The 27,685-nt window shown below is 41.5% G+C and overlaps 2 protein-coding genes across 7 annotated transcripts; one reads left to right on the forward strand and one right to left on the reverse strand.

The window, feature by feature from the left end:
* On the reverse strand, positions 1–12,480 carry tbc1d8b (TBC1 domain family member 8B). Of its 3 annotated transcripts, XM_034549866.1 has the most exons (21): positions 12,225–12,480; positions 9,652–9,762; positions 9,238–9,356; positions 8,686–8,911; positions 7,940–8,180; positions 7,184–7,391; positions 6,933–7,100; positions 6,681–6,842; positions 6,283–6,433; positions 5,866–6,080; positions 5,183–5,300; positions 4,798–5,083; positions 4,573–4,702; positions 4,398–4,496; positions 4,249–4,317; positions 3,887–4,127; positions 3,743–3,808; positions 1,701–1,793; positions 1,478–1,525; positions 1,268–1,365; positions 1–1,052 (listed from the first exon to the last, which is right to left on the reverse strand). In XM_034549866.1, exons 1-21 carry the CDS (start codon positions 12,349–12,351, stop codon positions 627–629), a joined length of 3,402 nt encoding a protein of 1,133 aa, XP_034405757.1. In that variant the 5' UTR covers positions 12,352–12,480; the 3' UTR covers positions 1–626. The 3 variants fall into 3 exon arrangements, with proteins under 3 accessions (XP_034405757.1, XP_034405758.1, XP_034405759.1); XM_034549867.1 differs by lacking the exon at positions 1,701–1,793; XM_034549868.1 differs by lacking the exons at positions 1,478–1,525; positions 1,701–1,793.
* Positions 12,481–14,065: 1,585 nt separating this feature from the next.
* On the forward strand, positions 14,066–27,130 carry aifm1 (apoptosis inducing factor mitochondrion associated 1). 4 transcript variants are annotated; one of them, XM_034550282.1, is made up of 23 exons: positions 14,066–14,623; positions 15,878–16,008; positions 16,100–16,220; positions 17,142–17,249; positions 18,838–18,909; positions 19,111–19,182; positions 19,273–19,338; positions 20,165–20,236; positions 20,346–20,417; positions 20,508–20,579; positions 21,042–21,160; positions 21,260–21,390; positions 21,608–21,698; positions 21,873–21,957; positions 22,036–22,112; positions 22,565–22,673; positions 22,772–22,879; positions 22,977–23,065; positions 23,144–23,284; positions 23,836–23,978; positions 26,175–26,299; positions 26,397–26,587; positions 26,671–27,130. In XM_034550282.1, the coding sequence occupies exons 1-23, from the start codon at positions 14,536–14,538 to the stop codon at positions 26,740–26,742; spliced, it is 2,355 nt and encodes a 784-aa protein (XP_034406173.1). In that variant the 5' UTR covers positions 14,066–14,535; the 3' UTR covers positions 26,743–27,130. The 4 variants fall into 4 exon arrangements, with proteins under 4 accessions (XP_034406173.1, XP_034406175.1, XP_034406174.1 ...); XM_034550284.1 differs by lacking the exons at positions 19,273–19,338; positions 20,165–20,236; positions 20,346–20,417 and having other exon boundaries at positions 14,068–14,623; XM_034550283.1 differs by lacking the exons at positions 18,838–18,909; positions 19,111–19,182; positions 19,273–19,338 and having other exon boundaries at positions 14,068–14,623.
* The last annotated feature ends 555 nt before the right edge of the window (positions 27,131–27,685 follow it).

The following is a 27,685-nucleotide window of genomic DNA, read 5'->3' on the forward strand; positions in this document are numbered from 1 at the left end:
TCACAGGACACACTAGTTTGTATTACGACAGCAGTGAATAGTTTATCTTTAAGAGAAAACATATCAAGATACCCAGAGGGAGAATCCTCCTGTCGCCACCTTGTTTAAATCATTCTCCATGGATTAGAAACGTCAGCATCACAACATCACGACAAAATCTTGTGTCATGTTTCTAAATACAGGGAACAGCACTGAATGTCCCTCATAAAATACAAAACTATACTGGAGATGCTCCATGGCATATAGGGGGGGAAAAATATATTCTTCACTAAACTTCCTTAAAATCTGAAGAATCTGACGCTACATAAGAAGATGAATTTCATCACAGAGCTTGAAAATGCATAATCAGATTTGAGGAACGACAGGTGGCAGTATACAACGAGGCCCAACATGGAAATGCACTGACGGTGTCGGTCAGTGGACTGTAACAACGGTGTTAACAGTGGGTTTAAGATTGTGAGCCTTGTTTGTTTCATACAGCCCAGATTTTTTAAAAATCGGATGTCTCCTCTTTATTTAAGATACCTCGCCAAAACCCGCCGTCCTTTCCGAGTGGAGGAAGGAAATTCGTGGTGACATTGTGGGTTTGAATCTGAAGCAAAGTATCAATTCCCTTATGTATCCTTTCACTGATTTGCCTTTAGCTTCAGCTGGGAAACCCTCGCTTGTCCCAGTTTAGTCTGAACGTCGACGGGCCTTTCGAAGAAGCGGACTACGGTCGGCTCGTTGAGCAGAGAAGCAAGGACCTGCTCGAAGGAAAACGACCACTCGATCTCGGTGAGGTCGGTCCCTGCATCCTGACTGTTGCGGGAGCTGGAGGTGTCGGAGCTCTCCGGGGTCGTAGCTGTTTCTTCCGTTGAAGGCTCCTCCTCATCCGCAGCGGCCGGTTTTGTGGACTCGGACGGGCTGCTCGGCTCCTGCAGCCTCCGCCCCACCTCCTCCATCCTCAGGAGAAGACTGGTCACATGAGCCACGGCTCGGTACAGAGACTCCTCCTCTGGATCACCATGAAAGATGTTGTACAGGGTCTTGGAGAACTGTATGAACTGAGTCTGAGATAAAAAAGAAAAATATATATATATATATATATATATATATATATATATATATATATATATATGTATATATATATATATATGTATATATATATGTATGTATGTGTGTGTGTGTGTGTGTGTGTAAACACAGTACATATGTTTTGTGCTACATCAGATAATCTGTTTTATAAATTTCAGGAAGCAAATTGTCACAACATGGATTAAATTACCTGATTAATTCGGGGTAGGTCTTTAATAGTTTCTTCTTTCTTAAGTATTTCATTTTGCCATTGTTTCAGGTAGGCCTGTAGGTCCACTTTTCCTCTACCTGTCAATTTCACATACAAACTGTAAGCTATCACACACAGCTAAGACATGCACAGTTTACTTTGTTATATCCATGGAGTGTTTGTGATAGATTGGATCTGATAAAATTCTACCTCTTTCAGGGCTTTTCTTTATCACGCCATCTTGTGGTAGATCAAATGCTAAAATTTAAAAAAAGCATGTGAACAAATAGCAGAGCGAAATGCTTCAAGAACAAATCAATACATTTAAGGGAATCAGGCAAGCATTAAGACAGAATTATGACAGAATTTAGGAGGAAAGGGTAAAAGGTGACATTTGAGTTTTATAAGGAAAAGAAAGAGTAAAGAGGCTAACCAGAGAGTCTACTCAAGTGAGAAGAGTCTTCAGTCACTGGAATAAAGTGCTGGATTCTTTGTTCCTTTAAGTGCAAAGGACTACCTGTGAAAGCTAGAAGATACCCAAAATGAGAGCACTGAGAGGAAAGATGAAGACAGAGGATCCACATCAGCAATTTAGAGGAAATTTGTTAAAGAAAACTAAGATATTCATACACGCCGAGTTACCCGTCTATTACATACAGTGTAACGCAACCCCATCTGGCAGTCCTGAAATAGATTCCATCTTTTTGACTCCTACAAAGTCTGAGGTCATGCTGAACGAGATGTGCTACGCTCCGACCCCCACCAATGACTTTCTGTGTGTTCATGTGTGTCAGTTTGCATTGCTGGATTAAACAATTACCCACACAAGCCAGCAGTGTCATCATATTGGGCGGATAGCTTTGTGCTGCATAAGCAGCCGATATTCAGGATCCAAAGAGAATGCACCCGATCGTGGTGACCTTACCAAACATGTCAGTAGCAGGCTAACATATTATTTAAAATCTAATGGGCAGATGACCATGAAACTCATCGATTACCTCCAAATATTATCTTCAAATTCTGACCTTTCCTTCTCGTCAACGATCCATCAAATTATGACCATCTTACAGATAACTAATGATACATTAACACTAACATTTTATTTACACAAAAGATACAGCCTAATATTTGCCCCGTGTTATCATGTTCATGCTCCACAGTTGTACAGTTGTAAGTGCACTCCTGAAGTTAACCGTTCTAGCACTCCATCTGTTGCTATAGACTCAGGTACGACGGGGCCCGACACAGATGACGGCACTGTGTAGGCTCTCTGATTAAAGCTGAAGATACAGCTGCTGTACTTTGTGTTTGGACTAAAGAGCACATGATTTCATTTCTTTGATCAATGGTGGGTTTGGCCCAGTTCCAGAGCCCTGGGCTGTCCCACTGTGACATTGGCAAGTTTGTGAGATCCACGTTGTTTACTTTATCAGCTCCCTCTCTGCAAACCTTCCAAAAGTCCAAAAAGAAAACCCCACAATGCATAGCAATGTGTGACGTCAAAAGCGGTGATGAAGGTGCCATTTTGCATCATAAAAAACATGTATAGTTGCTTGTCGTGACATGTTGATTTGGTCCGACAAACTTGTTTAAGTCGACACAAGAAGCAAACACATGGTCCACTTTGTTAATCCACACTGAAATATCAGCATCACACTACTGCGCAGGTGCAATGACGTCACAAAAATGCTGTCTGACTTATCGGACAGCGTTTGGAGCACTCCTGCTAATTAAAGTCTGGACGAGCTCAGTATTGGGGTCCTGTCCTTGGTGCTGAATGAATGTGCACTCTCCTCGAGACAAACTACAAGCTTTGCTGCTTGACGTTCACTGGCCTGGCACATCACAAATGTTGACTCAGTGCCCGTCTGCTGCCTAGCTGTCAGATGTAATTTGAGCACTTCATCCACATCACAGATCCTCTTTGTGGACAAACTAGACCACTGCAAAATGCCCCTACAGCTCCTCGCACGCATCGTTGCCATGGCAAAGTTCTTTCACCCAATATAGGCTATTCTTACTTCTGCCTTCAGGCCCGCACTGCCACATCACGCAGTGAGGAGTCACACGTTCAATGACAGTTTCTACCCCCGGGCAATGGGCTCACTCATCAAAATTTGAGCTAAGGACACATTTCACAGTTTCAAGCCCTGTAGCACAGAGTCTGAGGTCTATCAGACCTTGTGTTTAACTTCAGGCAGCTTCTGTCGGCAGCTGATGTCACGTTATGTAGAGTCTGGAGAACGATAAGAATCCAGTTCGAAATAATTAGCTGCGTTTGAACTTTGAACCTGAAGGAGTGCATCATCACTGGAGACGTGTGGTGAGAGAAATGGATCAGAGGTCAAAGCTGACGGTGCACAAATCTATCTTGTAGTTTGACTTGACAGGGTCAGGGGCGAGAAAGCTCACATGACAACTATTCATCTGTTTTTGTGTCATTGAGATGTGATGCTTCAACTGTTCATCACTCACCTGGTGGCAGGTGCAGCTTGAAGAGGAACTTCAGCTTATTTGTGAACGATCCACTGTACAAAGTATCTGCGGGAGCAGCGATTAGAAATTATAGCAGTGGGTCAACGGCTGCATTAGTGGAGAGCAGAGAGCAGGTGAACTCACCGAGGGCATAGCAGAACTCTTTAAAGTTGACGAGGCCGTCCTGGTTCTCGTCTATCAGGCGGAAGACCCAGAGGGAAACGGCGCTCTTGACGTTGCAGAAAGCCCAGGGCTCCAGCAGAGAGAAGAGCACGCTGAACTGTTGGAAACCCAACTGGTACTGCTCCAAATAGGCCAGGCTGGGGTCATGATGGAGCAGAGCTGGACTCTTCATTGTCCAGTAGCAGCAAAGAAAATGCTGCCTCTGAAAATAGAAAACAAAGAAAAAAAAAGCGTCAATTTTTCCATAACAAAAATGAATAAATTATGGTCTTACCATTTTCGTACAATGACACTCGAGATGCTTTGTTGTGTAATTGACTCACTTTGAACAAGTTATAAAGCCCATCAAGATGTGAGGCACTGAATCTGACTTCTTGGGTCACCACCCGAATCTGAAAGAAGTATAACATCTATCCTTAATACCACAGAAACGATGCAAGTAGCTACTACTGTAAACTCAACGGCCACTTACCACATTTTGTTTGGTTGTATCCTCCAGTGTCTGGATCACATGCAGTTTGTTTCTTTTCCGTGAACTCTCGATTTCCTCTGAACGGATATTTCCATATTTCTAAAACCAAGCACAATTAGTTCATTTAACGTCAAAACCGACATCACGAAGTAATACCGATAGAGAAACGCAGTACCTCGTAGGCCTCTCGGATCAGTTCGCTGATATCCACGTTGAGGTGTGAGGTTTTATCGTTACTGCCCACTGAAGCTTGCTGCACTGTTGAAGGCAGGGGGCTGTCTTTGTTTGTCACGCTGTCAAAGAATCTGAAATAACATCGCCAGAGAAAGAGGGACAATAATTCACACACAGGGATAATGTTTAAAAACATCAGTCCAGCTTGGTTTGTATTCACACAAACTTGTTGAGGATGGTGACGGCCTCTGCATCGTCGTGGCAGCTGATCAGAGCCCCCATGTTGTAGTCCAGCACTGCCAGGCCGAGCTGCAGGATGGCTTTTATGCCGTCGTAGAAAAAACAGTCCACCACGTTCACGGCACTCTCGATGGGGAGCACACTGATGAAAAGAGTGAGGAACCAGGACAAGGACACGGACGAGAAGAAACTCAGGTCTGTCATGTTCTCCACCAGCTGGGGGAGATGTTCCCTAATCAGATCCTCAAACACCGCCTGGTCGACCAAAGCGCCTGAAAAAAGGAACATCGGCAACATTACAGAGTGCGACTTCACTCCTGAAGTTCTAAAATTACCAGCAGACACAGAATGAGAATTGCTTCCACTCTCACCAATAATCCGGCGGTTAAAGTAATCCGGTAACATCCTCTCACAGACGGCCACTAAGAGCCAGAAAGCCTCCTCTTCTTTGGCGTAGAGCAGGAGAACGGAGGTGAGAATGTTCATGGCCTGCACAGGAAGAAAAGGATTTTTAATTGGTTTGGTTACAGTAACTGAGGCGGGAGATCAAATTACAAATGTGTGTCCAAAAAAAAAGGTACTTTTTCAGAGCACCGTTGCCATTATAAAAATGTTTTCAATGGTTTTAGATCATATGTGGCCATTTCTGAGCTCTACAGCCTTTTTTTACCCATGGTACTTGGCCTTTTTTTTTAAAATCACCTCTGAGTTGCTGCACTCCTCAGTCATGAAATGACCAATCGCTGTAAAGGACACAGGTTTAAAACCGAAAGGGTTCATATTTTCTGTTGTCTGTACTATGATCACCTGTCACCTCATCGGTCACTGTTAAAAGGCCACAAATAAAAGGATAACATGAATTACCACAAACTTTGTGAGCACGTTTTTCATATTCATCATAAATATATTTTACTGTGATAACCAACTTCCGGCTACATACAGTCACAAGGCTAATGTCCCTACATATTATGTAAAGCCTCTGAGAGCTTGTGAATGTGTGTTATCAGTCTCAATCAGGGCTTTTCTCCTCGGTAAAAACAAGAAATCAAAGCACCTGGCAGTAGCCAATTTTGGGGTTCCTGTATGCATAGGCAGTGAGGACTCTGCGTAGAGCTGAGATTCCGGTGTCGCTCTGAAAGGCGGGGTGCTCTGGCAGAGAGCGGTGCAGGTCTCTCTCGATCTCATCTGTAGCCAAAGTGCTTGTGCCCAGCGACTGTTCAACCAGATCACTGTAATAGCCGGGATGAGTGGCCATGTCGTTAACAGCTCCTACAGGAGGGAGAACAACAGTCAGTCCAAAGAAACAGATGCTGCAGAGATCACACACCAACCATGTTTAATTTAATTATTTATGTTGAGTACGCACTCAGTACATAACATTTTCAATCATGCAAGGCTTCACTAACAAATCACTGACCCGGCATATCACTTAGTTTCCATGACAGACAGGTAAAGGCTGCAGTATAAATACCTGAAAAAAGCATCCACAGCTCTCCTCTCAAGGCCTCGGGAACGCCACGAACAATCAAGTCTCGAGTCTTCCTGGTGAAGAACATACTCGTGCCACGTCCATATTCAGAGAAATGGATGTTCCACGACTGTTCCTTCATCTTTTCTTTAAGCTGCCAAACGCACACAAACAGCACACACCACAGGGTTATTGTACATGCTCTGCAACACTGTTAAAACTGGTGGTATTTCTAAACAGGCATTTTTATTCATGTCCACCCCTGCATTGATTAGACACGCACTAAGACACCCCCATCCTGCAGAGCTCGAGAAGATACTAGTGAAATACGAATTCACCAAGGTAATGCAGTCAGATTGTGTAAGTGGTGGTGGTGGTGTCTCGTTTTAAGCGATATTTACCATTTTGGGGTCAAGGTTTTCAACATCCTGGGGGTGGAAAACGGTCATGAGAGCCTCGGTGCTGACAGCCTTGCTGCTGTCTTTCTGTCCGACCATCAGCGTTACGTCCTCTGGGTTGTCATCAAAGTGGTTGATGAGCGACTGGCACTCGCCTCGTATGGCCTGAGACACAAATACATATTATATAACTCAGAAAGCACTGCTAGCTGTAAGTCAAGCACAGCGGCACAAATAAAATGTGAAACATGTTACCTGTGATGACGCAGAGTGCTGAGGGCTGGCACTAATCCCACACCTGCTACGGATCGAGTTGGCGAGCCGCTGGTAGTCCCGCACCTCGGAGAAACGCAGCGCTCGCTTTCCACGCACGCACACCGTAAGAGCCCTGTTGCCGGAGTCTGGCTTCTCGACATTGATGACCTGGAAGAGGGCAATGTTTTCATCCGGGAGCCTTTTGAGTCATTATTGTTTACATCATTCCCTTTTTTTTTTTTTTACTTTACCTCTCGCATTGGAATGATGACATGACATTGGCTTCCATCTTGGCTGGCGAAACACAGGTAGCTCTCAGACAGACAGATCTTGCCAAGGGTGTTAAAATGGCTGAAGGGCACCCACAGGAAGCTCTCATGCACCTCCAACAGGTTTTCCTCTTTGGGAAGCCTGAAAAATGTCCGGAACTGCTCACTCTTTGCATGAGCTTCTAAGCCTCTGTGAAGGGAAGTACAGCAGAACATAATGTCATGAGCAGAACATCACATTTAAGTTTTCTAAGAACAACCATATAGCAGCTTTCAGACTCAAAACACACACACACACACACACACACAGTCTCATAATAACCTTATTTTTTTGTTCTCTGGACCGTCACCTTCAAAATCAATCTTTTAGGCACTGGAATATGAGGTTATTTCAGTGCCTACGGATACTTTTGATCATTATAAATATATACAGTATATGATTATAATTATTGTTTTAAATGGTCTTGTTTTTTTTTTAAAGCATGGTTCTAGCAGATTGATATCAAACCAAAAGCTTGAATATGTAATCAAACTGGTCAAAGTAAACAATTACATTGATTTTCTAAAAATACCTGGCTCTGGCATTGTCCCGCATGGCCGGCTGGCTACTCCTGCCAGGCTAACAAACACAAATGCTTTTTGACTGAAGTCAGACTTTATGTTTACTCGACTTCTTTAAGCGGGCAGCCAGCACTAACAGGATCATGGAGCTGTGCAGCGCAGCAGGCAGACAGTTACCTCTTGGTAATTTGCAGGGGATCGGAGAGCGCTGGCTCTCTCTGGAAGGCCTCTTTATCAAAAAGGCGCTTGATGGAGTAGTCAGCCAGCTGTTCCATGATAACAAATGTTTCATTGAGGTGCATCAGCATGGAAAAGTAGTGATCCTCCCCATGGACCAAGACATGGATGCTCTCAGTCAGGATAACGTTCGAGGTTTTCTCCAGCCTCCAGATTTCATCCCAGGAGATGATCAGTTTCACTGTAGTCATTACAAGAAGTGGAAATTAGACCTCTGATTAAGGCTCACAGCTGCAAGGATAAGGATCCTTAATGAATGGGTAAATTATAACTGCGCAATTAAGTACAGAAATATCAAGTTGTTTTATTATTAAAATATAGGAAATGCATTGCAGTAACAATATACTTCCTAGTGCCTTTATAAAGAATTTCTGATACCAAACAATGAAAATGTTTATAGCTTTATCGTGATAATTGTTAAAATGTCACTTGGGTTCATTAATATTCACTGTTTTGCATTATCCACACTGCCTTCCAAGTCTACCTTCTCGGTGAGATCAGTATAATGGCTTTTTCACAATTATTTAGAAAATGTAGATAGATAGATATATTTAGACAGTGTTCCTTTTAGACCGTAAAATCCAACTATGGTTGCCATTAGTAGCTGCCACAGTCTGTTTACGCTCATCAAAATTGGCAAGACAAATGGCCGCTCATGTTAATAAATGAAACAGAAATCAGCTTACCCTCAGCTCCCAGCAGGTATGAATAGAAGCACATGAAGTTAGTGCTGAGGTAGAGCCATCCCTGGCAGGGTACTTTGCCTTTCCAGTAGCTACATGAGTAATATGTGACCAGTTTTTCCTTTGGCGGCAGCTCAAACCACTTCTCAAACCTCAAAAGTGCTTCTCGGAACTTCTCGGGATCTTCCTCCAGCACCAGGGATGTCTTCCCTTCCTCAGCAATAAGACCCTAACACATTAAACATTGAAGGTAGACTGAGGGTGACAATAACAGAACGCACCGTCTTCTTCTAAGCTGCTCAAATTCATATGTTTATATCAACAATGGGGGAAAAAAGGGTTGCTGTTGGTGACTAACCCCCACCTTCTTATTCGCTAAGGGGCCAGAGAAATTACTCCAAATAATCATGGATAAGTACAGTGTTACAAGAATCAAGAGGCCGTTATACAGTATTTTATAGCATTAAAATTACAGCCCTGCTGAGAGATTAACATGTAGACATATTATTTGAGTTGGATGAGGAGTCCCCATAAAAAGAAAAAGGATTAACTTACTCTAATCTTGCCCTGTACAAAGCTGGTGATGTCTTCGCTGGAGTCAAACACAGAGAGTGTCCTCATGATGGTCTGCTGCAGCCAATCCCAGTGCTGAACAATTTCCTCTTTGGTGACACCTGACCCAAAATCAAGAGAGAAAACATTACAAAAACTCAACCGGCCCTTTTATTTATTTAATTAAAAAAGTTTTACTGTAAAATCTTTTATCTTTAACTTGGATTTGGGAATATTGGCTTCATTGTGACTGATAAGAGTTTTGCTGGACTTTGGTACATTTACAGTTTTTAGAAAATATGTGACTTGATATTCAATTAATCAAAGACATTTTGAAACTAGTAATCTTGGAATCCTAACTATTGGGCAGCACTATTAAAATGTTTGCCAGAAAAAGATTGAAATACAGTGACATACCACATGCTATGGACCAATACACTTGTGAGTCTGGTGTGTGGTGCAGAATGCGGTAGGGAGCAACTTTGGATGTGGAGTCCAACACAGTATCCAGCGTTCCCACAAGGAGGCCTGTAACATACAGTACATTGATATTTTTAACCACCTATGTCACACGCGACCCTCAGCCTTGTGGCACCTCTGAAAATCAGAAAGACAGACATCAGACATATACGAAAACATTTTGTTTTTATATTTTTATATTAACGGCAAACAACTTTTCATTTTTTTGACCATCACTGTCTGTTAATTGATCACAGCTGTGTTAAACTGTATTTACTGATAAATGGCCATCTGACACCAGACTGTGCCTTGATACTTGCACTGACTGCGTAGAAAGGAGAGATCCCTCAGGTTCATGTCAAGAGCTGCGCAACTAAAATTAGCTAAATCTGTTACCTTTATAACTTCTCTCTGACATGCCCTCCATGAATTATTAACAAGGTCGCAGCGAAACCACACTCACACACGGCATCAGCATTACACTGGCCTGCATGCTGAACATGGACCAGCTCTCCACATGCACTACCGGTGAGCCGTCAAGGATCAAACACAGTTTACATAATTAATGTTCTCATCAGTGTAGAACAACATCACGCAGTAGAGCATAGACTAAAACACATAAAAGATAGTACAAAAGGCATTTGTGCTGGAGAGGGACTCAAGTGCGTCATGCCGCGTACCATCAGGTAGGATTTAACCTCCACTACAATTAAACACTCTAACAAGGACATTGATCATTTTGTCTTCAGCTGGAACACCATTCATTATCACTAACTGTCTATAAATGACCTTGCAGCTGTCACGCAGCTGTCATGTGGTTATAATCATTGGTGGTATTATAGGCACCACTTTTATACTGGCAGGTGACAAGGGGTTTCAAATTGATGGTAAATGGACTGGACTGGATTCGTACGGCGCTTTTCTCGTCTTCCGACCAGTAAAAGCTCTTAAACGCTCCATGTCGTCATTCACCCATTCACACACTGATGGGAGGGGACTAACTAACCCATCAGGACGAACTAACATTCATACACCGTATGAGGCACAGCTACGGGGACAATGTTGGGTTAAGTGTCCTGCCCAACAACACAACGACGTGGACTAGCGGAGCAGGGGATCGAACCGCCGAGTCACGCAGTCAGTTTAATTATTGCAAGGCTGTGTCTGCATCAGAAACACACTGGGGGTTCGGTTGAAACCGACGGGCTGATGGTGACCTCAAAAGAGAATGACTAGTTTTGAGAGTTCACACATTTTTCCACTCTTCCCTAAAACTGGTACTTGCGTTAAAGGTCAGTTACTGTCCTCCACAGAGGAAATATTACAAACGTCTTAAATATAAATTATGAGACATCCAATCAAATCAAATGTATAATAATCCATAATGAGTGGTGCAACTGATTACTGACTGACCCTTACCGAGGAACAGTCATCTACAAGTATCAGATCTGTGTGTCAATAACAATATTGCTAACATGTGGGATTTTGTCAGGGAGAGCTCCACAAAAGATCTGTAGGAGGGATGAAATTATTAGATGATGAATCGATTACTTGGTAGACAAATAATTAAATCGACAACCTCTTTAATAATGAATGAAGTATTTTAACAAGGAAAAAAAAAACATTCACTATTGTTTTGGCTTTTAAAATAAGAGAAGTGTTATGTCACTGTAAATTAAACACACTTTAACTGTTTGTATTAATTTACCGACTAATCAATGGGCCTAATGAAAACAATCATTAGTTGTAGCCCGTAAAAACAACTGTCAACGTGCTGATGTAACCTACATTACAGTGTAATAACTCAACTCAGCATCAGTGTCTCTACAAAGTCGCTGACACGCTTATTGCCCAGAAAGCAGCATTGTCTCTTCTATTTCTAACCTCAGGGAGAACGTTGACTGACAACAACACCATGTAACCGCGTACACCTTCCTTCAGAGGTGACAGACACATCATGTATAATCTCATGACACAGCTACTCCCAAATACAGGATTTTATTTGCGTACATCCGGTAATTTGCCTCGAGTCCCAAACCGACAACAATGGCTCAAAGTTTGTAGGCCTTTTCTCATCTTGTGAACATAACCCTCAAGACACGGAGTCCTAAAACCAGCAGGAAATGAAACGAACAGGCTAACAGGCTGACTTGACCCGACGTCGCTGTAGCGAACCACGCTCACACACAGACACGTACACTCAAAAGAGAGTGAAGTCTTGCGGGCCGTGACGACAACACGAGCGCCGCAGCTGTGCGGCGGCATCTCCACGGACTCGTTTGATGTTGCCACTTGGCTCCGACCTGTTGCTACGCCGGCATGTTTCTGCAGTCGGGTCCGCGGCAGCACCCGCCCCGCACCGCACCGCACCGCCCCGCACCGCACCGCACCGCACCGCACGTGAAGCTAAGCGGACGTACAGCCGCTTAACCCGTTCATCACTTGTTTGTTGTAACGTGTCCCCGGCGATGCCGCAGCCGCTGCTTCCTACACGCGCGCGAGGAGGCGCGAGCACAACCCGCTAACGTTACCTGTCAAACCGCCTCCGCCTTCTCCGTAACCTCGTCTCCTTTGCAGTACGAAGTACTTGTTATCCTCTTCCGTCACCCACAGTTTAAACGCATTTTTCAGCAGAATCTCGTCCGGTTTGAGCCACATGTTTCAGCTGTCACGGAAGTTATCTCTCGAATCCACCTGACATGTCACAGTTGTCTGTAACGTAGCCCGACATCAAACCCGTGGACATTTGTTTGTGTCCGAATCCCTCCCTTCCCACGTCGACAAGAAATGCTGCCAAAGCTGCAAGGCATTCTGGGATTGTAGTTTCTAAGGGGAAGGCGGTTCTCCGGGAAGCACAAGTTGCAAGTTGATCTATTCATATATATATATATATATATATATATATATATATATATATATATATATATATATATATATATATATATATATATATATATATAAATATTAAAAAAATATATATAATTATATTTGCTCATCTTTAATTCACATAATATATTGTTTTTCTTTTTCATGCAAGCTGCAATATTTGTTAAATATTCCTTTCAACCTTCCTTCATATAATCTCAAATAAATAAATAAAATTATTTTGAAAGGAATACATTTCATAATAAATACATAAATAAATGAACATTGTTTGTACTGATGTTGTTTAAATACCGTACATTAAAGGATTTATACCTGCGTCTCAGACCAAAGACTATAATTATCAAAGATAATCTGGGGATGAATAAAGTTCTTATCTTATTTTATCTTAATCACATCCCTGCATCCATTTAGTTGACTCATAGACTATTCAACATTAAGCTAACTGATGACCGAATGCAAGACTATATAATCAATAGTAAACCCAGTTCAAAGAAAGAAATATCAAACTGTAGAACGTTATTACATATATACCAAATTGACTTTATGTGAGTGTTGTTGCTGCGGTATGATTTTTGCCCTAAGTGGCCCAATAATTAATTCTTGCAGGATTCAAATTAGCTAAGTCTACAACTTTTTATAATACTTGAAGGTATTAGCAGCAGGAACATTGTTTGATATTGAGATGATTGCATAATAACATATAGGAACCGCCTTATGGTTCCCTGTTGGAGCCTTTTATTTGTCAGCATGCCCACAGCTGCCACTTTTTTCAAAGACAGATGTTTAATATACAATAAAAACTCAGCTTTTGTGATTGGCTATCAACACGAGTTGTGCTAAACCCATTCAACTCATCTTAAAACAATACATATATTTGAAAGCTTGTTTTCTTTTGTTTTCTTCTTCTTTGCTTCTTTTTCCTGTCAGCTGGGATAGGCTCCAGCGCCCCCGCGACCCTAATGAGGATAAGCGGTATTGAAAATGGATGGATGGATGTACTCTGTGCTAGGTTAAAGTAAAGACTGATTTCTACCAGTATACTTTCATTTGTTTGTTGAACGTATAAAGTCCTTTATTGCATTTATTAAATACCTTTGTTGTAATACAGTAACAGGCATGTGCAATGCAACTGTAATTTTGCCTAATTTCACACTTGACTGATTAACAATTTAAAGGGCTCCATGATTTAATGGTACTTAACTTTTAGTTAAAAAAACAAATCCAATATGTATTATGTACACACTAAGTAAAACCATTCTACCAATCATGTTTTGAATGAAATGTATTTTAATAAATCCTTATTATGTTACCATGTATTTACACGACCTCGTGCTTTTTTAATTCTCCGTCTCTCTTAGTAAAAAAACAACCTAGGAAACTTTTCTTAACAGTGCTACATGTTAAATATACGGTAGAGGGCAGCAGTAGTACATTGTGGCTGCATGTAAACTGTAGAAATGTCAAGAAGAAGAACTGAGAGCGTGACAGTTACCAAAGAGTCTTGAAGTAAAGATTAGTACCCGGCTGAGACTCGATGTAAGAGCATTTAATAGAGTACGAATCTAACATAACATAACAATTAACTACATAGCTATTGACTGTATGATCAGAAAAAAATGTGATCCACCATAGGACAAACACAACAACAAAACAATGACAAGTCGCGGTCAACACTGTCACTGATATCATCGGCGACGCCATCTTTTTTCTAATGCCGTTATGCTCCCTAGTTTTCCAGGGGTGACCAATCTTCCGCATTCAAAGAGTCTTTATCATTACCCATGACTCCCCTGAAACGTTTGACCTGTCTCCTGTCTCTGGCCTTGGCTCGTAACGCGGTGCTGCTGTTTGTCAGTGCGTGCTGGCTGTAGGGTTTAATTAACGTTAACTAGTTAGTGTTCGTGTCCGACGGGTCCGCTTGTAAACTGGGAGCCGTTACAGCGGAGCTGAGCCGCAATGCTGAAATGTAGAACTGTATGGAAAAAGCTTGCACCCCTCGCTCGAGCCTCCTCAACTCTGTGCCGGCAGAATGTGAGAAGAGCAGGTGAGTTAAGTAACTGACGTTAGGAGGGGGACGTGGTGTCTTCTCGTTAGCTTGCCTCAATTAAAACACGCATTGCTTGTCGCATAATGTCGCCCAATGTCGACAGGTTGTTAAACCGCACGGGGAACCTTTTGATGGCCCAGTCCGGGTATTTTGACCTTCGTGTGGCTGTTTCAAAGCTAACGTTAACTGAGCAAATTAGCAAATGGCAACACGCAGTAACTACGCTAACTGTTAGTCAATGGCTCAAACCGTATTACACGCCACTGGTCGCAGCTCTCGCCTGGAAATGTGTCAGAAAGCAACGCCAGAGAATGAAAATAAACTCGTGTCACTGACGCACATATAACTTAACTTATGTGTTTCATACAGCGCTGGTTTTCAGTATGCGTATTAATGGTGTTGCTCCATATCTGGACCTAATTTAACTAGCTAGCCTCTTGTGACCCTGAGAGCATAAAGCACAGCATGTGCAAACGTGTCCCTTTGCTTAGTATCCCCTTGTTAATGGGTTTAATGTACAATACGGAAGAAGGGAAGCGGTGGGGAGTTATTAGAGGACTGTTGTTCATGAGAGAGGTTGATAATTATGAAGATTCAAGTCTCAAAACTCAACTCGTCTTTATGAAACTCAGTTTACAAGCACACAGCAGAATGTGCCAGGTCCTTCATTTGGGGGAATGCAAAAGTTCAAGCTTATACTGACTAGAAATGTAATGTTATCTTGGATTGGAATCCACATAATATGCCTAATGTTATATTATTAGTTATTATTATTATTTATTATTCAATCCACATGCTATATTAACCATAGAAAGGAAACGTAGTGTCACGCTTACTACATAGTCTCCTCATAGTTGTTGGCGTTGTATAGCAAAATGAGATGTTATGAACAATTAATATATACATTGATTAAGTGGCATTGTCAGTCAGATAGCTACAAACTGAGCCTGATCAACGTAAACCAAAACTGAGACTATAGTGCAACTCCAGCCATATCAAATGAACCAATTTTAATGTTTTACCATACTCAACCCCACAAATAAGAAATGTTAACCAAAAACGTGACACATTTCAACTGTTAGTCTAATTTGAGTGTATTGGTGATGTGTGTGTGTATCATAATGCAAGATGTGGGGATGTACTGCTACTACGATTGACCTGTCTTTGGATTACTTTTGTGACCAACGTTAAGGTTGTTCGACTTAGATTATTCACTAATCAGAATTTTTATTTCTTTGTCTATGTTTTCAGGGTTAAACAATGGCAAAATGCCATCATGTGTACCTGCGGGTCACATGTCCACCGGGCCTGCAGGGGGAGGTAGAGAAAACCAGATGTACTTTCTTCTGGTTGGAGTGACCTGCGTTGGTGGTGGAGTATACGTGAGTTAGCTTCGTCATAACATACAGTACATGTATTGAAAAGCAGGTAGTTCACAAATATTCATGGCTGAACACTTGTCTGTTTTCACAGGCATACCGAACCATCAAGGGAGACCACCAAAGATATCAGGACCGTATTGATGAAATTTCATCCAGACCACATAAACAAGCCACAGAGGAACCAGCCATACCCATCCAATCAGAGCCTCCTGGTGAGTCTGATTTTTGTGATAATAACAATTTGACCCTTTTACTTCAATCCACAAACAACTCTTACGATATTTCTATCAGAGCAACAGCATTCATCTGTTATGTGTTTTTACTAGAGAGGAACAATTAACAGTTTCACTGTTGTGATTAGTATTTAGTTTAGTTTAAGCCACTGAGACAGAGGGTGAATGATTCCCATATTATTTGAGTAGATATGTATAGATCAAACTCCAACTCTGTTAATTAGTTTATGGATAGGAAAACTTAACCATGATACATATATATTCACCACAATGAACAAAGAGCTATGCATGGGCTACAAACATCCTAAGAGCTTTGGGTATCATTCAAGAACCATTAATATGAACAGATTAGTTTTTAAGCGGCTTGTACAAGTGATTTAGGAGAACTGGCCAAATGCACACATATTTTTGTATATTGAAATTTCTCTTACACACACATTTTACATATAGTCCAGACCTGTCATATGAGTCATCTACAATTTGTCTAGAGTTATTCATTTAAATAAGGATTGTATATTCCATTACTTTTGAGTTGAGGCGTTACTTATGCTAATTTAAACGCAGGCGGTTGAATAATTTATGACGTGGCACTATCGTTCAAGCCCACAGTACAAAAAAAAGTAAGATAATAATATGAAGATGTTCTTGTTTGAGGTTGACTGCCTGTAATGTATTCGCTGTGAAACTCTGTTTAAAAAAAAAAAAAAATGTTAATCATGGTTATTTGGTCTAAGCGTAGGCGTGGAATCGGCAGACTCTGTCGTGCACAGTTTAGCTGCCTCTTCATTGCAAAGTAGACGGCAGAGTTTGAGACTGCAAAACAAACTGATTTTAAATTAGTGGTAGATTAGTTTACATCACTTGCTTTAAATCCTGTTCTCTCTCTCACTGATAAACCAGCCGTCGCTGAGCCAGAACCTCAAGCAGCACTTTCACCAGAAGAGCCGAGCCCTCCCGCCCCTGATGTGGAAATACTGGCCCCCATTGAAACAACAGAACCCCCCCCAGGTTGGCTGCATACTTTTCTATACCCCTACATGCATGCATAATATGTGCCTCCTCTATAAACAGTGTGTTTGATCCAAAAAGGAATAGGAAAGCCTACTTGTTCTGGAATTATGTGTACTATCACACTTTGTACACACAAAGTACTCTGTACTTAAAAGAGTACTGAGGTCTCAGAAATGGTGACACCAAGTGGTACAGTCAGGGTGGTACACACCTGGGTCATTCTGTCTAATCAAAGAACAAGACCTAATAATAAGTTCTGTAAAATATTGTGGCTGAATTTTGAGAAGTGCATAGTTTATTGCCATTTTTGTCATTTTCATTGCGTGGGAAGCAATTTTAGCTTAGATTTGAATGATTTTGGTCGCTGGAGCTCGGATGGTGGACAGAACATGTACAATTGGCACCTAACAGATATCATGTGATTGATCTCACTTGTAAGCTTAGTCGGGTATCTCCACCCTGCTCCTGGTTAACAACCATAATCAATCATACCTATTACTCAGATTTACTAGAAAGCTCCAAGTTTCCCCAACAAGGGCAAGTAATGAAAAATGATGACATCAGTTTGAGCCTTTTAATCATGTGATCTATTGTCCATTTTGTCTGTGCCCCTACCAAATCTATTGTTTTATGTCTGAAGATGTTAAACTGTAACAATGGCTTCCCGGCCTTCCTAAGATATATTTGTAGGGTACAAAAATGTTAAAGATTCACATGCGATGGCAATAAAATATGCAATTCTCAAATTTCATGATTTATTTTTTGGTCTCAAACAGCCCAGAACAAAATCTAACATAAAAACAAAAAGTCATTACTGTTCACAATTGTCCCACATATAATGTGTAATATGTTAAAGATGCACTTTTATTTTGATGGCATGTTTCATACACAAGGCTCTCTGGAATCTTACCTTGTATTGTCTTTAGTTTACTGCATAAACTGGGACTTTTTCCTCTCGTTGCATGCGTTATGTTTCGTTCACCTTCTTGTATTTAGTGATGCATGTTTCATGCTCAGTGTGTTCTGTTCGGTTCCATTTACTTTACTCACCTTGCACATTAACCCTTGACAGTTTCAGTACATCTTTGGATACTCACTTCTACTCTGAACTCAACATCTTTCTGTTGTAATGGGACACAGTTGTTGGAGTTGTCAGTATTGTCTCCAAATATCTTGGCTCCTTGGGTGCTTTGTAATATTTGTGATGTAACATGGTTTGACATTTTCTGTGAATCTTTGTCCTGGCATAGTACTCAACATGTTTATTTTCCACTAATATCATATCATTGTTCATAACTGGAAGCTGCCCTTTGAAGTTCACTTTATTTCTTTCCTTCAAACCATGTCATGCTGTGCCTAAGATAAGTCTTCACAGCTGTGTTCAACACTATGCACAGCTCCTTGATGGTACACAGTATCTACGTCTCTCTTTGGGCAGCTTCCACATGGTATTGTGTCTAATTTGCATGCTCTGCAGAATGTTCCTAGAGTAAAGCTGAGGAAACGCATGGATCCTGAGTATTTTCCCCTTCAATAATGTCGTAAAGAATTAAATTTAAACCCGTAGTCTGGATTGCCTCAACAGCAGATGAGCCAATGGTAGAAGCATCTGCAGAGGAGGCAGCAGAACCATCTGCAGCACCTGTAGTTGAGGAGGGTAAGACTTGAGAAGAAAGGATCCTCTGATCTATTTAATTAACTTACTTGTAAATATATTAAGGTGCCATTTACACCTCTGCTTTTCCTTCTGAGTCTGTGTCTCGTAGATACATACTACAGCTCAGATAATGAAGTCTTTCAGATATTATCTGTAGTGTACATCAGAGGTTTTCATTTAATATTGCCACCATACTACCAGAACCATCACCCCCCTCTGAGCCGTCCCCAGCTGAGCTTACAGAGCCGCCCCCTGCACCTGTGGCGGAGAGTGGTAAGCACTCTCTGTGCATGGTGATGTACATTTACCACAAACAAGGGTTTATTGTGTCCTCACGTGTTACTGCTCCGGTTTTACTAACAGAACCTACAGCAGCAGCAGCAGAAAGCCTCGCAGCAGAGCCGACAGAGCCTCAACCGGAAGAGAGCGGTGAGACCGTAGTCCAGTCTCGGTTGGAGAGGGGAAGCGGGCATACAGCGATACTTTTTCCCATTCTGTTCATTTCAAACACCTTTTCTCCTACTTTTTATATGTTTACAATTGTTTGCCATAACAGCTTGTTCTCCCTATCTGTTCATGTCTTTTTCACATTGTTTGGGTTCAGATAATGATAAAGCTTAATCTCCCTCAAATGGAAAATGTTTTTTATTTCGTTTTCTGCACAACCTTGGACACTCACATACTCACCTCCATTATGAACTGTTAATATTTCTTATTTTGTGAGACACAGTCGTTGGAGTTCTCGCTATCTTTTTGTTTCTGGCGGTGCTTTGTTATTTCGTGATAGAAAATTGAAGTCTTCCTGTCTGGCATTTTTTGTGAATGTGTCATTCTTTGTGAAACTTTGTCCTGATATAGTACTCAAGAGTTTTACTTTTTAAGGTGAAATTATTGTTCATAATGGGAAGCTTCCCTTTGAAGCTGGTTTCATTTCTTATCTACAAATGTCTTTCATGATGCGTCTAAGATACAAAAAGTCTTCACAGCAGAGTTAACAGAAAGGTTTCTGGTACTTTTAAACGTCATCAACAGGCACAAAGATTACAACCCCATACTCGGCTCTTTGACGGCATACAGTGTGAGCGTCTTTGCCGAATGGAACCACAAATTGGGCAGCTTCCACGCGTTTAGTTTGCATGTTCTGCAGAATGTTCCCAGGGTAAAGCCGAGGAAAAGCATGGGTCCTAATGGTCTTCCCCTTAAATAATCCCTAAAATAATTCAATCTTAACCCATACTATGGATTACCTCAACAGCAGAGGAGCCAGTCGTAGAAGCTCCCCCAGAAGAGGCAGCAGAACCATCTGCAGCACCTGTAGTTGAGGAGGGTAAGATCTGAGCAGACGGGATACTCTGATCTAATAATTTACTCCTTCAACTGTAGTGCACATCCAAGGTGATCTTGTAATCTGGTGATCTTTGCCACTATACTATTAGAACCATCACCCCCCTCTGAGTCGTCCCCAGCTGAGTTTACAGAGCCGCCCCCTGCACCTGTGGCGGAGAGTGGTAAGCACTCTCTGTGCATGGTGATGTACATTTACCACAAACAAGGGTTCATTGTGTCCTCACGTGTTACTGCTCCGGTTTTACTAACAGAACCTACAGCAGCAGCAGAAAGCCTCGCAGCAGAGCCGACAGAGCCTCAACCGGAAGTTGTGGCAGAAAGCGGTGAGACCGTAGTCCAGTCTCGGTTGGAGAGGGGAAGCGGGCATACAGCGATACTTTTTCCCATTCTGTTCATTTCAAACACCTTTTCTCCTACTTTATATTTGTACAATGTTTTGCCATAACAGCTTTTCTCCCTATCTGTTCATGTTTCACTTTTCTTTCTATTAATGTTTTTAATTTGTTTTCCCCATTACAGCTTTTTCCCTTGCTTTTTGTGTCTTTTTATATTGTTTGTGTAATGATAATGGTTAATTTAATTTATTTTTCCATTTACTCCTTTCAGGTGTGTTTCTGTAAGTCATAGGTATAGATGAGAATCCAAGATCATACACTGACTTTGTCTCTTTCTCCTGCTTCTGCTTTTTGTCTCTCTCTCTCTCTCCTTTTTATTTTTATTTTTTTTCAAATTTTTTTATTACACTTTCTCTCTGGCTTGCTGTCGCTCTCTCGTGCAAACTCCAGGAGACTCCCTACCGGCCTCTCTCCAGTTCCCCTCACACACACCCTACCTCCTTATCGGTGGAGGTACCGCCTCTTTCGCTGCTGCCCGGTCCATTCGAGCCAGAGACCCCGGTGCCAAGGTCAGCATTCAGTGCATCCTTCATTTTGCTGAACTGGAGATTCTCCATCCTTGTCCTCATGTCCTGTCTCTGCCTTTTCTTTGGAATTGTTGCTACCAGGTATTGATTGTGACTGATGAGCCAGTCCCTCCATACATGAGACCCCCTCTTTCTAAGGAACTGTGGTTCTCTGATGATCCCAGTGTGACGGAAACACTGCGTTTCAAACAGTGGAATGGAAAAGAAAGGAGGTGAGTTTAGGTTCATGTATTGTGTGCTTTTGGTTTCTTGAATTATTTCTCTCTTGCGGTGCCTTTCTTACAATATGTCTCTCTGCTAGCACAAGTGGTCATTACATTGAGTTAGACAGTTTCCCTGTGACATTGCTTTGCTTTATTTGATTTATTTGTATGGCATTTATAAGAAAGATGTTCAACGATTTTAATGCTTTTGTATTTTATTTTTCAGTATCTACTTCCAGCCACCATCATTTTACATAAGTGCAGAAGAATTAGATGGTGCAGAAAATGGTGGAGTGGCAGTTCTCACCAGCAAAACGGTTGGTTTGTATTTGTTTTCTTTTACCAGTCACATACTACAATGTGCTGTGATGATTATGTACAGTGAACACAAGTAGTATTAATAGAAGTGAGGAATTTCATTGGCTGATGTGAATGCACTTTTTGACTTTATTGAGAGGTTTGACAACAGTACATGCTTCAATCCATTTTAGGTGGTTCACATGGATGTGAGAGGAAACAAAATCAAACTGGACGATAATACTGAGATTTCATATGACAAGTGTTTGATTGCTACAGGTAAGCCTCTCTCAAAGGCAAGTAATGCCATGTGTGGTTTAAACCTGGTGGAAGCTGATTTCAACTGTTTGCTTTCAGGTGGTGTGCCTAGAAGTCTACAGGTCATTGAAAGAGCAGGAGAGGAGGTGATGAAGAGGACAACGTTGTTCCGCAAGGTCAGTGTTTAGCCACAAGGGGGCGATATCCTTTCAGTTTTGGAAATTCTGGCTGACGGTAAAAAGCAAAGAAATAAAAAGTTGCACATCTTGGTTCTAGTAGTAAAAGTATGACATTATGGAGATTTTGAGAAAGTTGTTTGGAGGTGTTAAAACAACAACTCTTGAATAGGTCACAATTTCATAGCTTTGTCTCAAATGATGCAACGTTTTCATTTTTTATACTAAAATCATGGAAACAACACGAAATGCAGATACTTGGCTCCGTAACTCTAATGGTATTAAGTGTGTGCAACGTTTACTTTTGTTGGTCCACTATTCTTATAATTCATTCATTTAGGTCCTTTCATTGTTGCACAGACAAGTTACCACACTCATGTGGCCATTTTAATATGGACATATTACTACCAAAAAGAGGGTCAATTTGATATGCATGAGGTTCTCCTCCACAGGTTGAGGACTTCAAATCATTGGATAAGGTCTCCAGAAACATCAAGTCAATCACAATCATTGGGGGTGGCTTCTTGGGCAGCGAGCTGGCCTGTGCCCTTGGCAGGAGATGTAAGACTACTGTCAAAATGAGGACATGAATAAAAGTTTAACAGAATTCATTCATTGTCCTGTTTTCGTATCACTTACCTCTTTCTTCTTTTCTTCAGCAACTGAGTGTGACCTGGAGGTGATACAGATGTTCCCTGAGAAGGGCAACATGGGGAAAGTGTTGCCCGAGTACCTGAGCAACTGGACGACAGAAAAAGTCAAGAAAGGTTTTTGATCATTTTGTACTTCTGAACATCTGAACTTTCATATCTAGTTGAATGTCCTCATTTCTTCATTTATGACATTCTTCATTGTGTCTTCTAGAGGGTGTGAAAGTCATCTCCGAAGCTTTGGTGAAATCTGTGGTCTGCAAAGATGAAAAATTAGAAATCCAACTGAAAGATGGCCGATTGGTAGGTGCAGGTTTTTTCCCCAGTGTAATTCAGGAAATGGCTCGTGAGTTATTGATTATCTTGTGCTTCACGTTATAGGTGAAAACTGACCACATTGTTGCAGCTGTTGGCCTGGAGCCCAATGTTGATCTTGCTAAGTCAGCAGGTCTGGAGGTGGACTCTGACTTCGGTGGCTTCCGAGTCAATGCAGAGTTACAAGCTAGATCCAATATTTGGGTGGTAAGTTAATGATCATAAGATAGTGGAAGTGTTCCAACAGGGTCATGTAATACTGAAACAGTGACTGATTTTTACTGGCTTTGGAAATTAAAGTCCATCTATACTTCATTGAGTGAAACTTGTCACTAGTAAACTAGCAATTCTGCTGTTGATGTTGAACCCCCATATGCCAATTTTAAATGTAATATGTCCTTTGAAAAGCTCAGACACAAGCAAGTTAACGTCTTAGTTATATGACTCTGCTGTGTTATTCCAATTGGACAAACCCACTTTTATTGATTTGATAAAAGAAGAAGTACTATAATGTTGACTGATGAAGGTGAGCCATATACAAGGTTTCATAAATATATGCCATGTCATATCTTTTATTATATACCCCCTTGAGGTAAAGTCGGGTCATGTTCTTGAAGCAATGCACCTCTATAGATATGTAATGCAATTATATTATATATATATATATATATATATATATATATATATATATATATATATTATATAGTTAGTAATTTAATCCATCCCACATATCCTCAATCCCTCTTGTCTGGATTTAGGCCGGAGATGCTGCCTGTTTCTATGACATCAGACTGGGCCGCAGACGAGTGGAGCACCACGATCACGCCGTTGTGAGTGGAAGACTAGCAGGAGAGAACATGACCGGAGCCAACAAACCCTACTGGCATCAGTCTATGTTCTGGTGGGTATTATGGGTACTTTCTATGTCCTGCTTGTGATGCTAAGTCAAGGTTTTCATGGTTCACCAATTCAAACCATTTGTCCAATGAGAGCTGTAGCTGCAAGCTATGAAACCAGCTTGAAGTGGAAATGAAGGACGATATTTGTGAATGCGAGGGACAGTCTGAATTGTTGATTGCACTGGTCCACATTCATTGACTGCATTTATATAAGTGGGCACTGAGGCAGCATGTACGATTTTGCAAATGACTCAGATGTAATCCTTTTAGAATTCAGATGTACATGCATGATTGCTTTGAAGTCTTGAATACCATTAAGTTCTAAAATATTTAAACAGCCTTTAGAGGACATTATGGTCGGGTTTTACAGCAGACGGTTGCATTTTTCAAGCCCATAATACATTTAATAACTCTTTCAAAAACATCACTCGAGCAGATATTCAAGTGCGTTGCCAAAAATTAAACCAGCGTGTGGAATGCTGGTTTAATTACACAGATGAATGCAGTGTCTACTTGTTTTTAGAAGCTGGTGAAATATGGCACGCTGCTGTCAACATGAGTTCATTGCAGTCCAAAAAACAAGCAAACACAATAGACAAACTACTGTGACAGCAGATGTTGTCAGATGATATGTTGCTATTCCTATGAATGCCAGTGTAATGTGTCTGCAGTGATCATCCTGGACACACTTCATAATTCAGCAGCATTGGTCAGTTAGTTCGTTTTAAAGTCGTTCATTAGTTTTTTATATTTCAGGGGTAGCATCTGGATTTTTCCATGTTTTCAGCCATTTTTATAAAATTGGTACAGTATTGAGCAAAACGTCTGCAGCCAATCACTGGCTGTATTATAATATTGTGCACCGCCAATTTACGTCCAATTAAAGTCCTTGTATTTGCCACTGGTCGTTTCAGATTGTCATAAGTGTCTAACAACATTAATGAAAGGACACTACAGAGAAATCAAGTTTTTTTTCTTACCACATGGTTTATAATAAGTTATAGTTGCTTTCTTTTATGCATGCATCCTTAAATTTGTGTGAATCACAACCAATCTTTCATTCTGCTGCAGCATGATATTTTGGTTGGCCAGTTATATCCGCATGCTCAAGGACCTGTTAATGTTTTAAAAAGGTAATGACTGCCTGCTGACTCCTCACTAACTGCCCTTAACCAGCCACGGGCCAGTAGGGCCCGCAAGTGATGACACAGCTGAGTGCATCGCCGCATGTCTCTGCGGCCAGAAACTTTATGGGAAAGTGACCGTTTATTTCCCTGTAGAAGTCCGTTCCATAGTGTTGTCAGACAATAATAACAATCTGTGCCTGCCAGTAGCAAAAATAAGCACTTTTGGTGGACATAAACCGATGGCGACGACATGTTTAGCAGCTGCCATCTGTATATTTTTCCCTCAATTCTGAACCAAATTAAGAAATTGCAGCCCTCATTACTCACTGTGTGTGTGTGTGTGTGTGTGTGTGTGTGTGTGTGTGTGTGTGTGTGTGTGTGTGTGTGTGTGTGTGTGTGTGTGTGTGTGTGTGTGTGTGTGTGTGTGTGTGTGTGTGTGTGTGTGTGTGTGTGTGTGTGTGTGTGTGTGTGTGTGTGTGTGTGTGTGTGTGTGTGTGTGTGTGTGTGTGTGTGTGTGTGTGTGTGTGTGTGTGTGTGTGTGTGTGTGTGTGTGTGTGTGTTTTTCTAACTACACACAAATATACATTTGACTATTTTTAACTGAATTTTGCAGAAGATGTTTTTGCTTTGAAAATATAGTTGAGATAATCCTTTGCGCCCATCTGCTGTCGGTCTGATAATGATTCTGCCTCTGGTGTCTCGTCTCTATAAACGGATATCTGCATATGAAGGCAGAGAAATGGTCAATGAACTAAATCGTTATCAGATGATAGCCGATGGGTTCCCAGACTGTATTTTGGCCAATGACGCTAAAATGTGACTGGTCATTACTTCTTGGACCACAAATGGAAACCAAAAGTTACCAAAGTCTTGTCCCGTTATCGGTTTATAGGGATTAATATCGGCTTAAAGACATTTGTTTGAAATAAAGTATATCTTTCATATTTTGCACTAGGACCTCTTGTAAAGTGGAGGAATTCAAAATCAGTGGGGAAAGACTGCTTCTTGTTCCGAGAGCTTTGAATGAAATTATTCCCTCAACATGCTTTCCAATCTCATGGCCTCTCGCAGGAGTGACCTGGGTCCTGATGTTGGCTACGAGGCAATTGGGATCGTTGACAGCAGCCTACCGACAGTCGGAGTGTTTGCCAAAGCCACATCCAAAGATACACCGAAGGCTGCGACAGAGAAGTCAGGTATTTATGAAACCTATCCTAGAAAGCATAAAGAATTAACCCAAGAAACTTGAGCACCGAGGCTCAGATTTAGCCTTATGTGTTGAATGTATTGCAGGAACTGGGATCCGGTCAGAAAGTGAAACGGAGGACACGGCCGTTAGCCCAGTGGCCTCTCCAACGCCTGCTCCCCCTGCGGTGCTGCAGAAAGACGAGTACGGAAAAGGAGTCATCTTCTACCTGAGAGACAAAGTGGTGGTGGGCATTATCCTGTGGAACGTGTTCAACAGGATGCCCGTCGCAAGGAAGGTACATTACTGTCGGAAAATATGTTTCACAGTAAGGTGATCAATTTATCGGTTTGGTCATTGTCAATCGTTTGTTGTTTGTAGATCATCAAGGATGGAGAGCAGCACGTAGATCTGAACGAAGTGGCCAAACTGTTCAACATCCATGACGATTAAGATGGTGGCCGGCGCCGATTGTGAGGGGGGAGCATCATGTGAAGACTGAACTCTGGCAGCCATCGCCACAGTCTTTAAGACACAACTGATCATACATACAAAATAGGAAGATTCATGTTAAAGATTATGAGATATTTTTCATATTTGTATCCGCTGCACCGGTTTTTGTTTGTTTTCTTTATTTTTCTATCTAGGAAACATTTGTCTCATTTTCCACCCAGCGTTTTGCTCATGCTTAAAAATAAATAACTAAATTATGGTCAAGATATGATTGTCCTGCTTTTCCACACCAGGCTGAAAATGCTGAGCATGGATTATTGTTTTCCTCTGTATGATCAGGGCAGCTTGTCGTGAGAGAAGTTGCAATAAAGGCTATTTTTAAAATGGAGTGATACAATCCTTCTCATTTTGCTCCTAGATATTATCACTGACGATGACGACGTATAACTTGACCTGCATTCTGAGCTGTGATGGTGGTTAAAGGCTGTGTGGTTGAGCTCATCTGTCCCGAAGCATTTTAATCATCGCATACTGCTTCACAGATTCCCTTTGCTCGTACAGCGCGGACCTTTTTTAATGTGAGGTGTGTTGCGGGTCTAACCTCAGCTGAAAGCACTGGGCACAGGCAGGCTTGTATGAAGGAAATCTGACAAGTACACTTCCCAGTGTACAAGTAGGATCTAATTAGGCAGTCAATGTGCACTCCAACAAGAACAGCATTAAAATGAAGCTTGGCCTACTTAATCCTGTCCGGAGGTAAAAATGTTCAAGCATGCAGAAACAATGGGCTTTTTTTCTTCTTGCTTTTCTTATGCTGTGGGCTTCTTGTTATTAGGATTGCATTTGTGTTCTGTATTCTCACACATTTCTTATCCTATTTGACACTGGGCTCCAGAGCGAAGTGTGGAATGGCCTTTCAAGTGAGGCAAAACACGTGCAGCCA

Source organism: Cyclopterus lumpus, chromosome 14, assembly GCF_009769545.1.
Source record: "Cyclopterus lumpus isolate fCycLum1 chromosome 14, fCycLum1.pri, whole genome shotgun sequence".
NCBI classification, from domain to species: domain Eukaryota; kingdom Metazoa; phylum Chordata; class Actinopteri; order Perciformes; family Cyclopteridae; genus Cyclopterus; species Cyclopterus lumpus.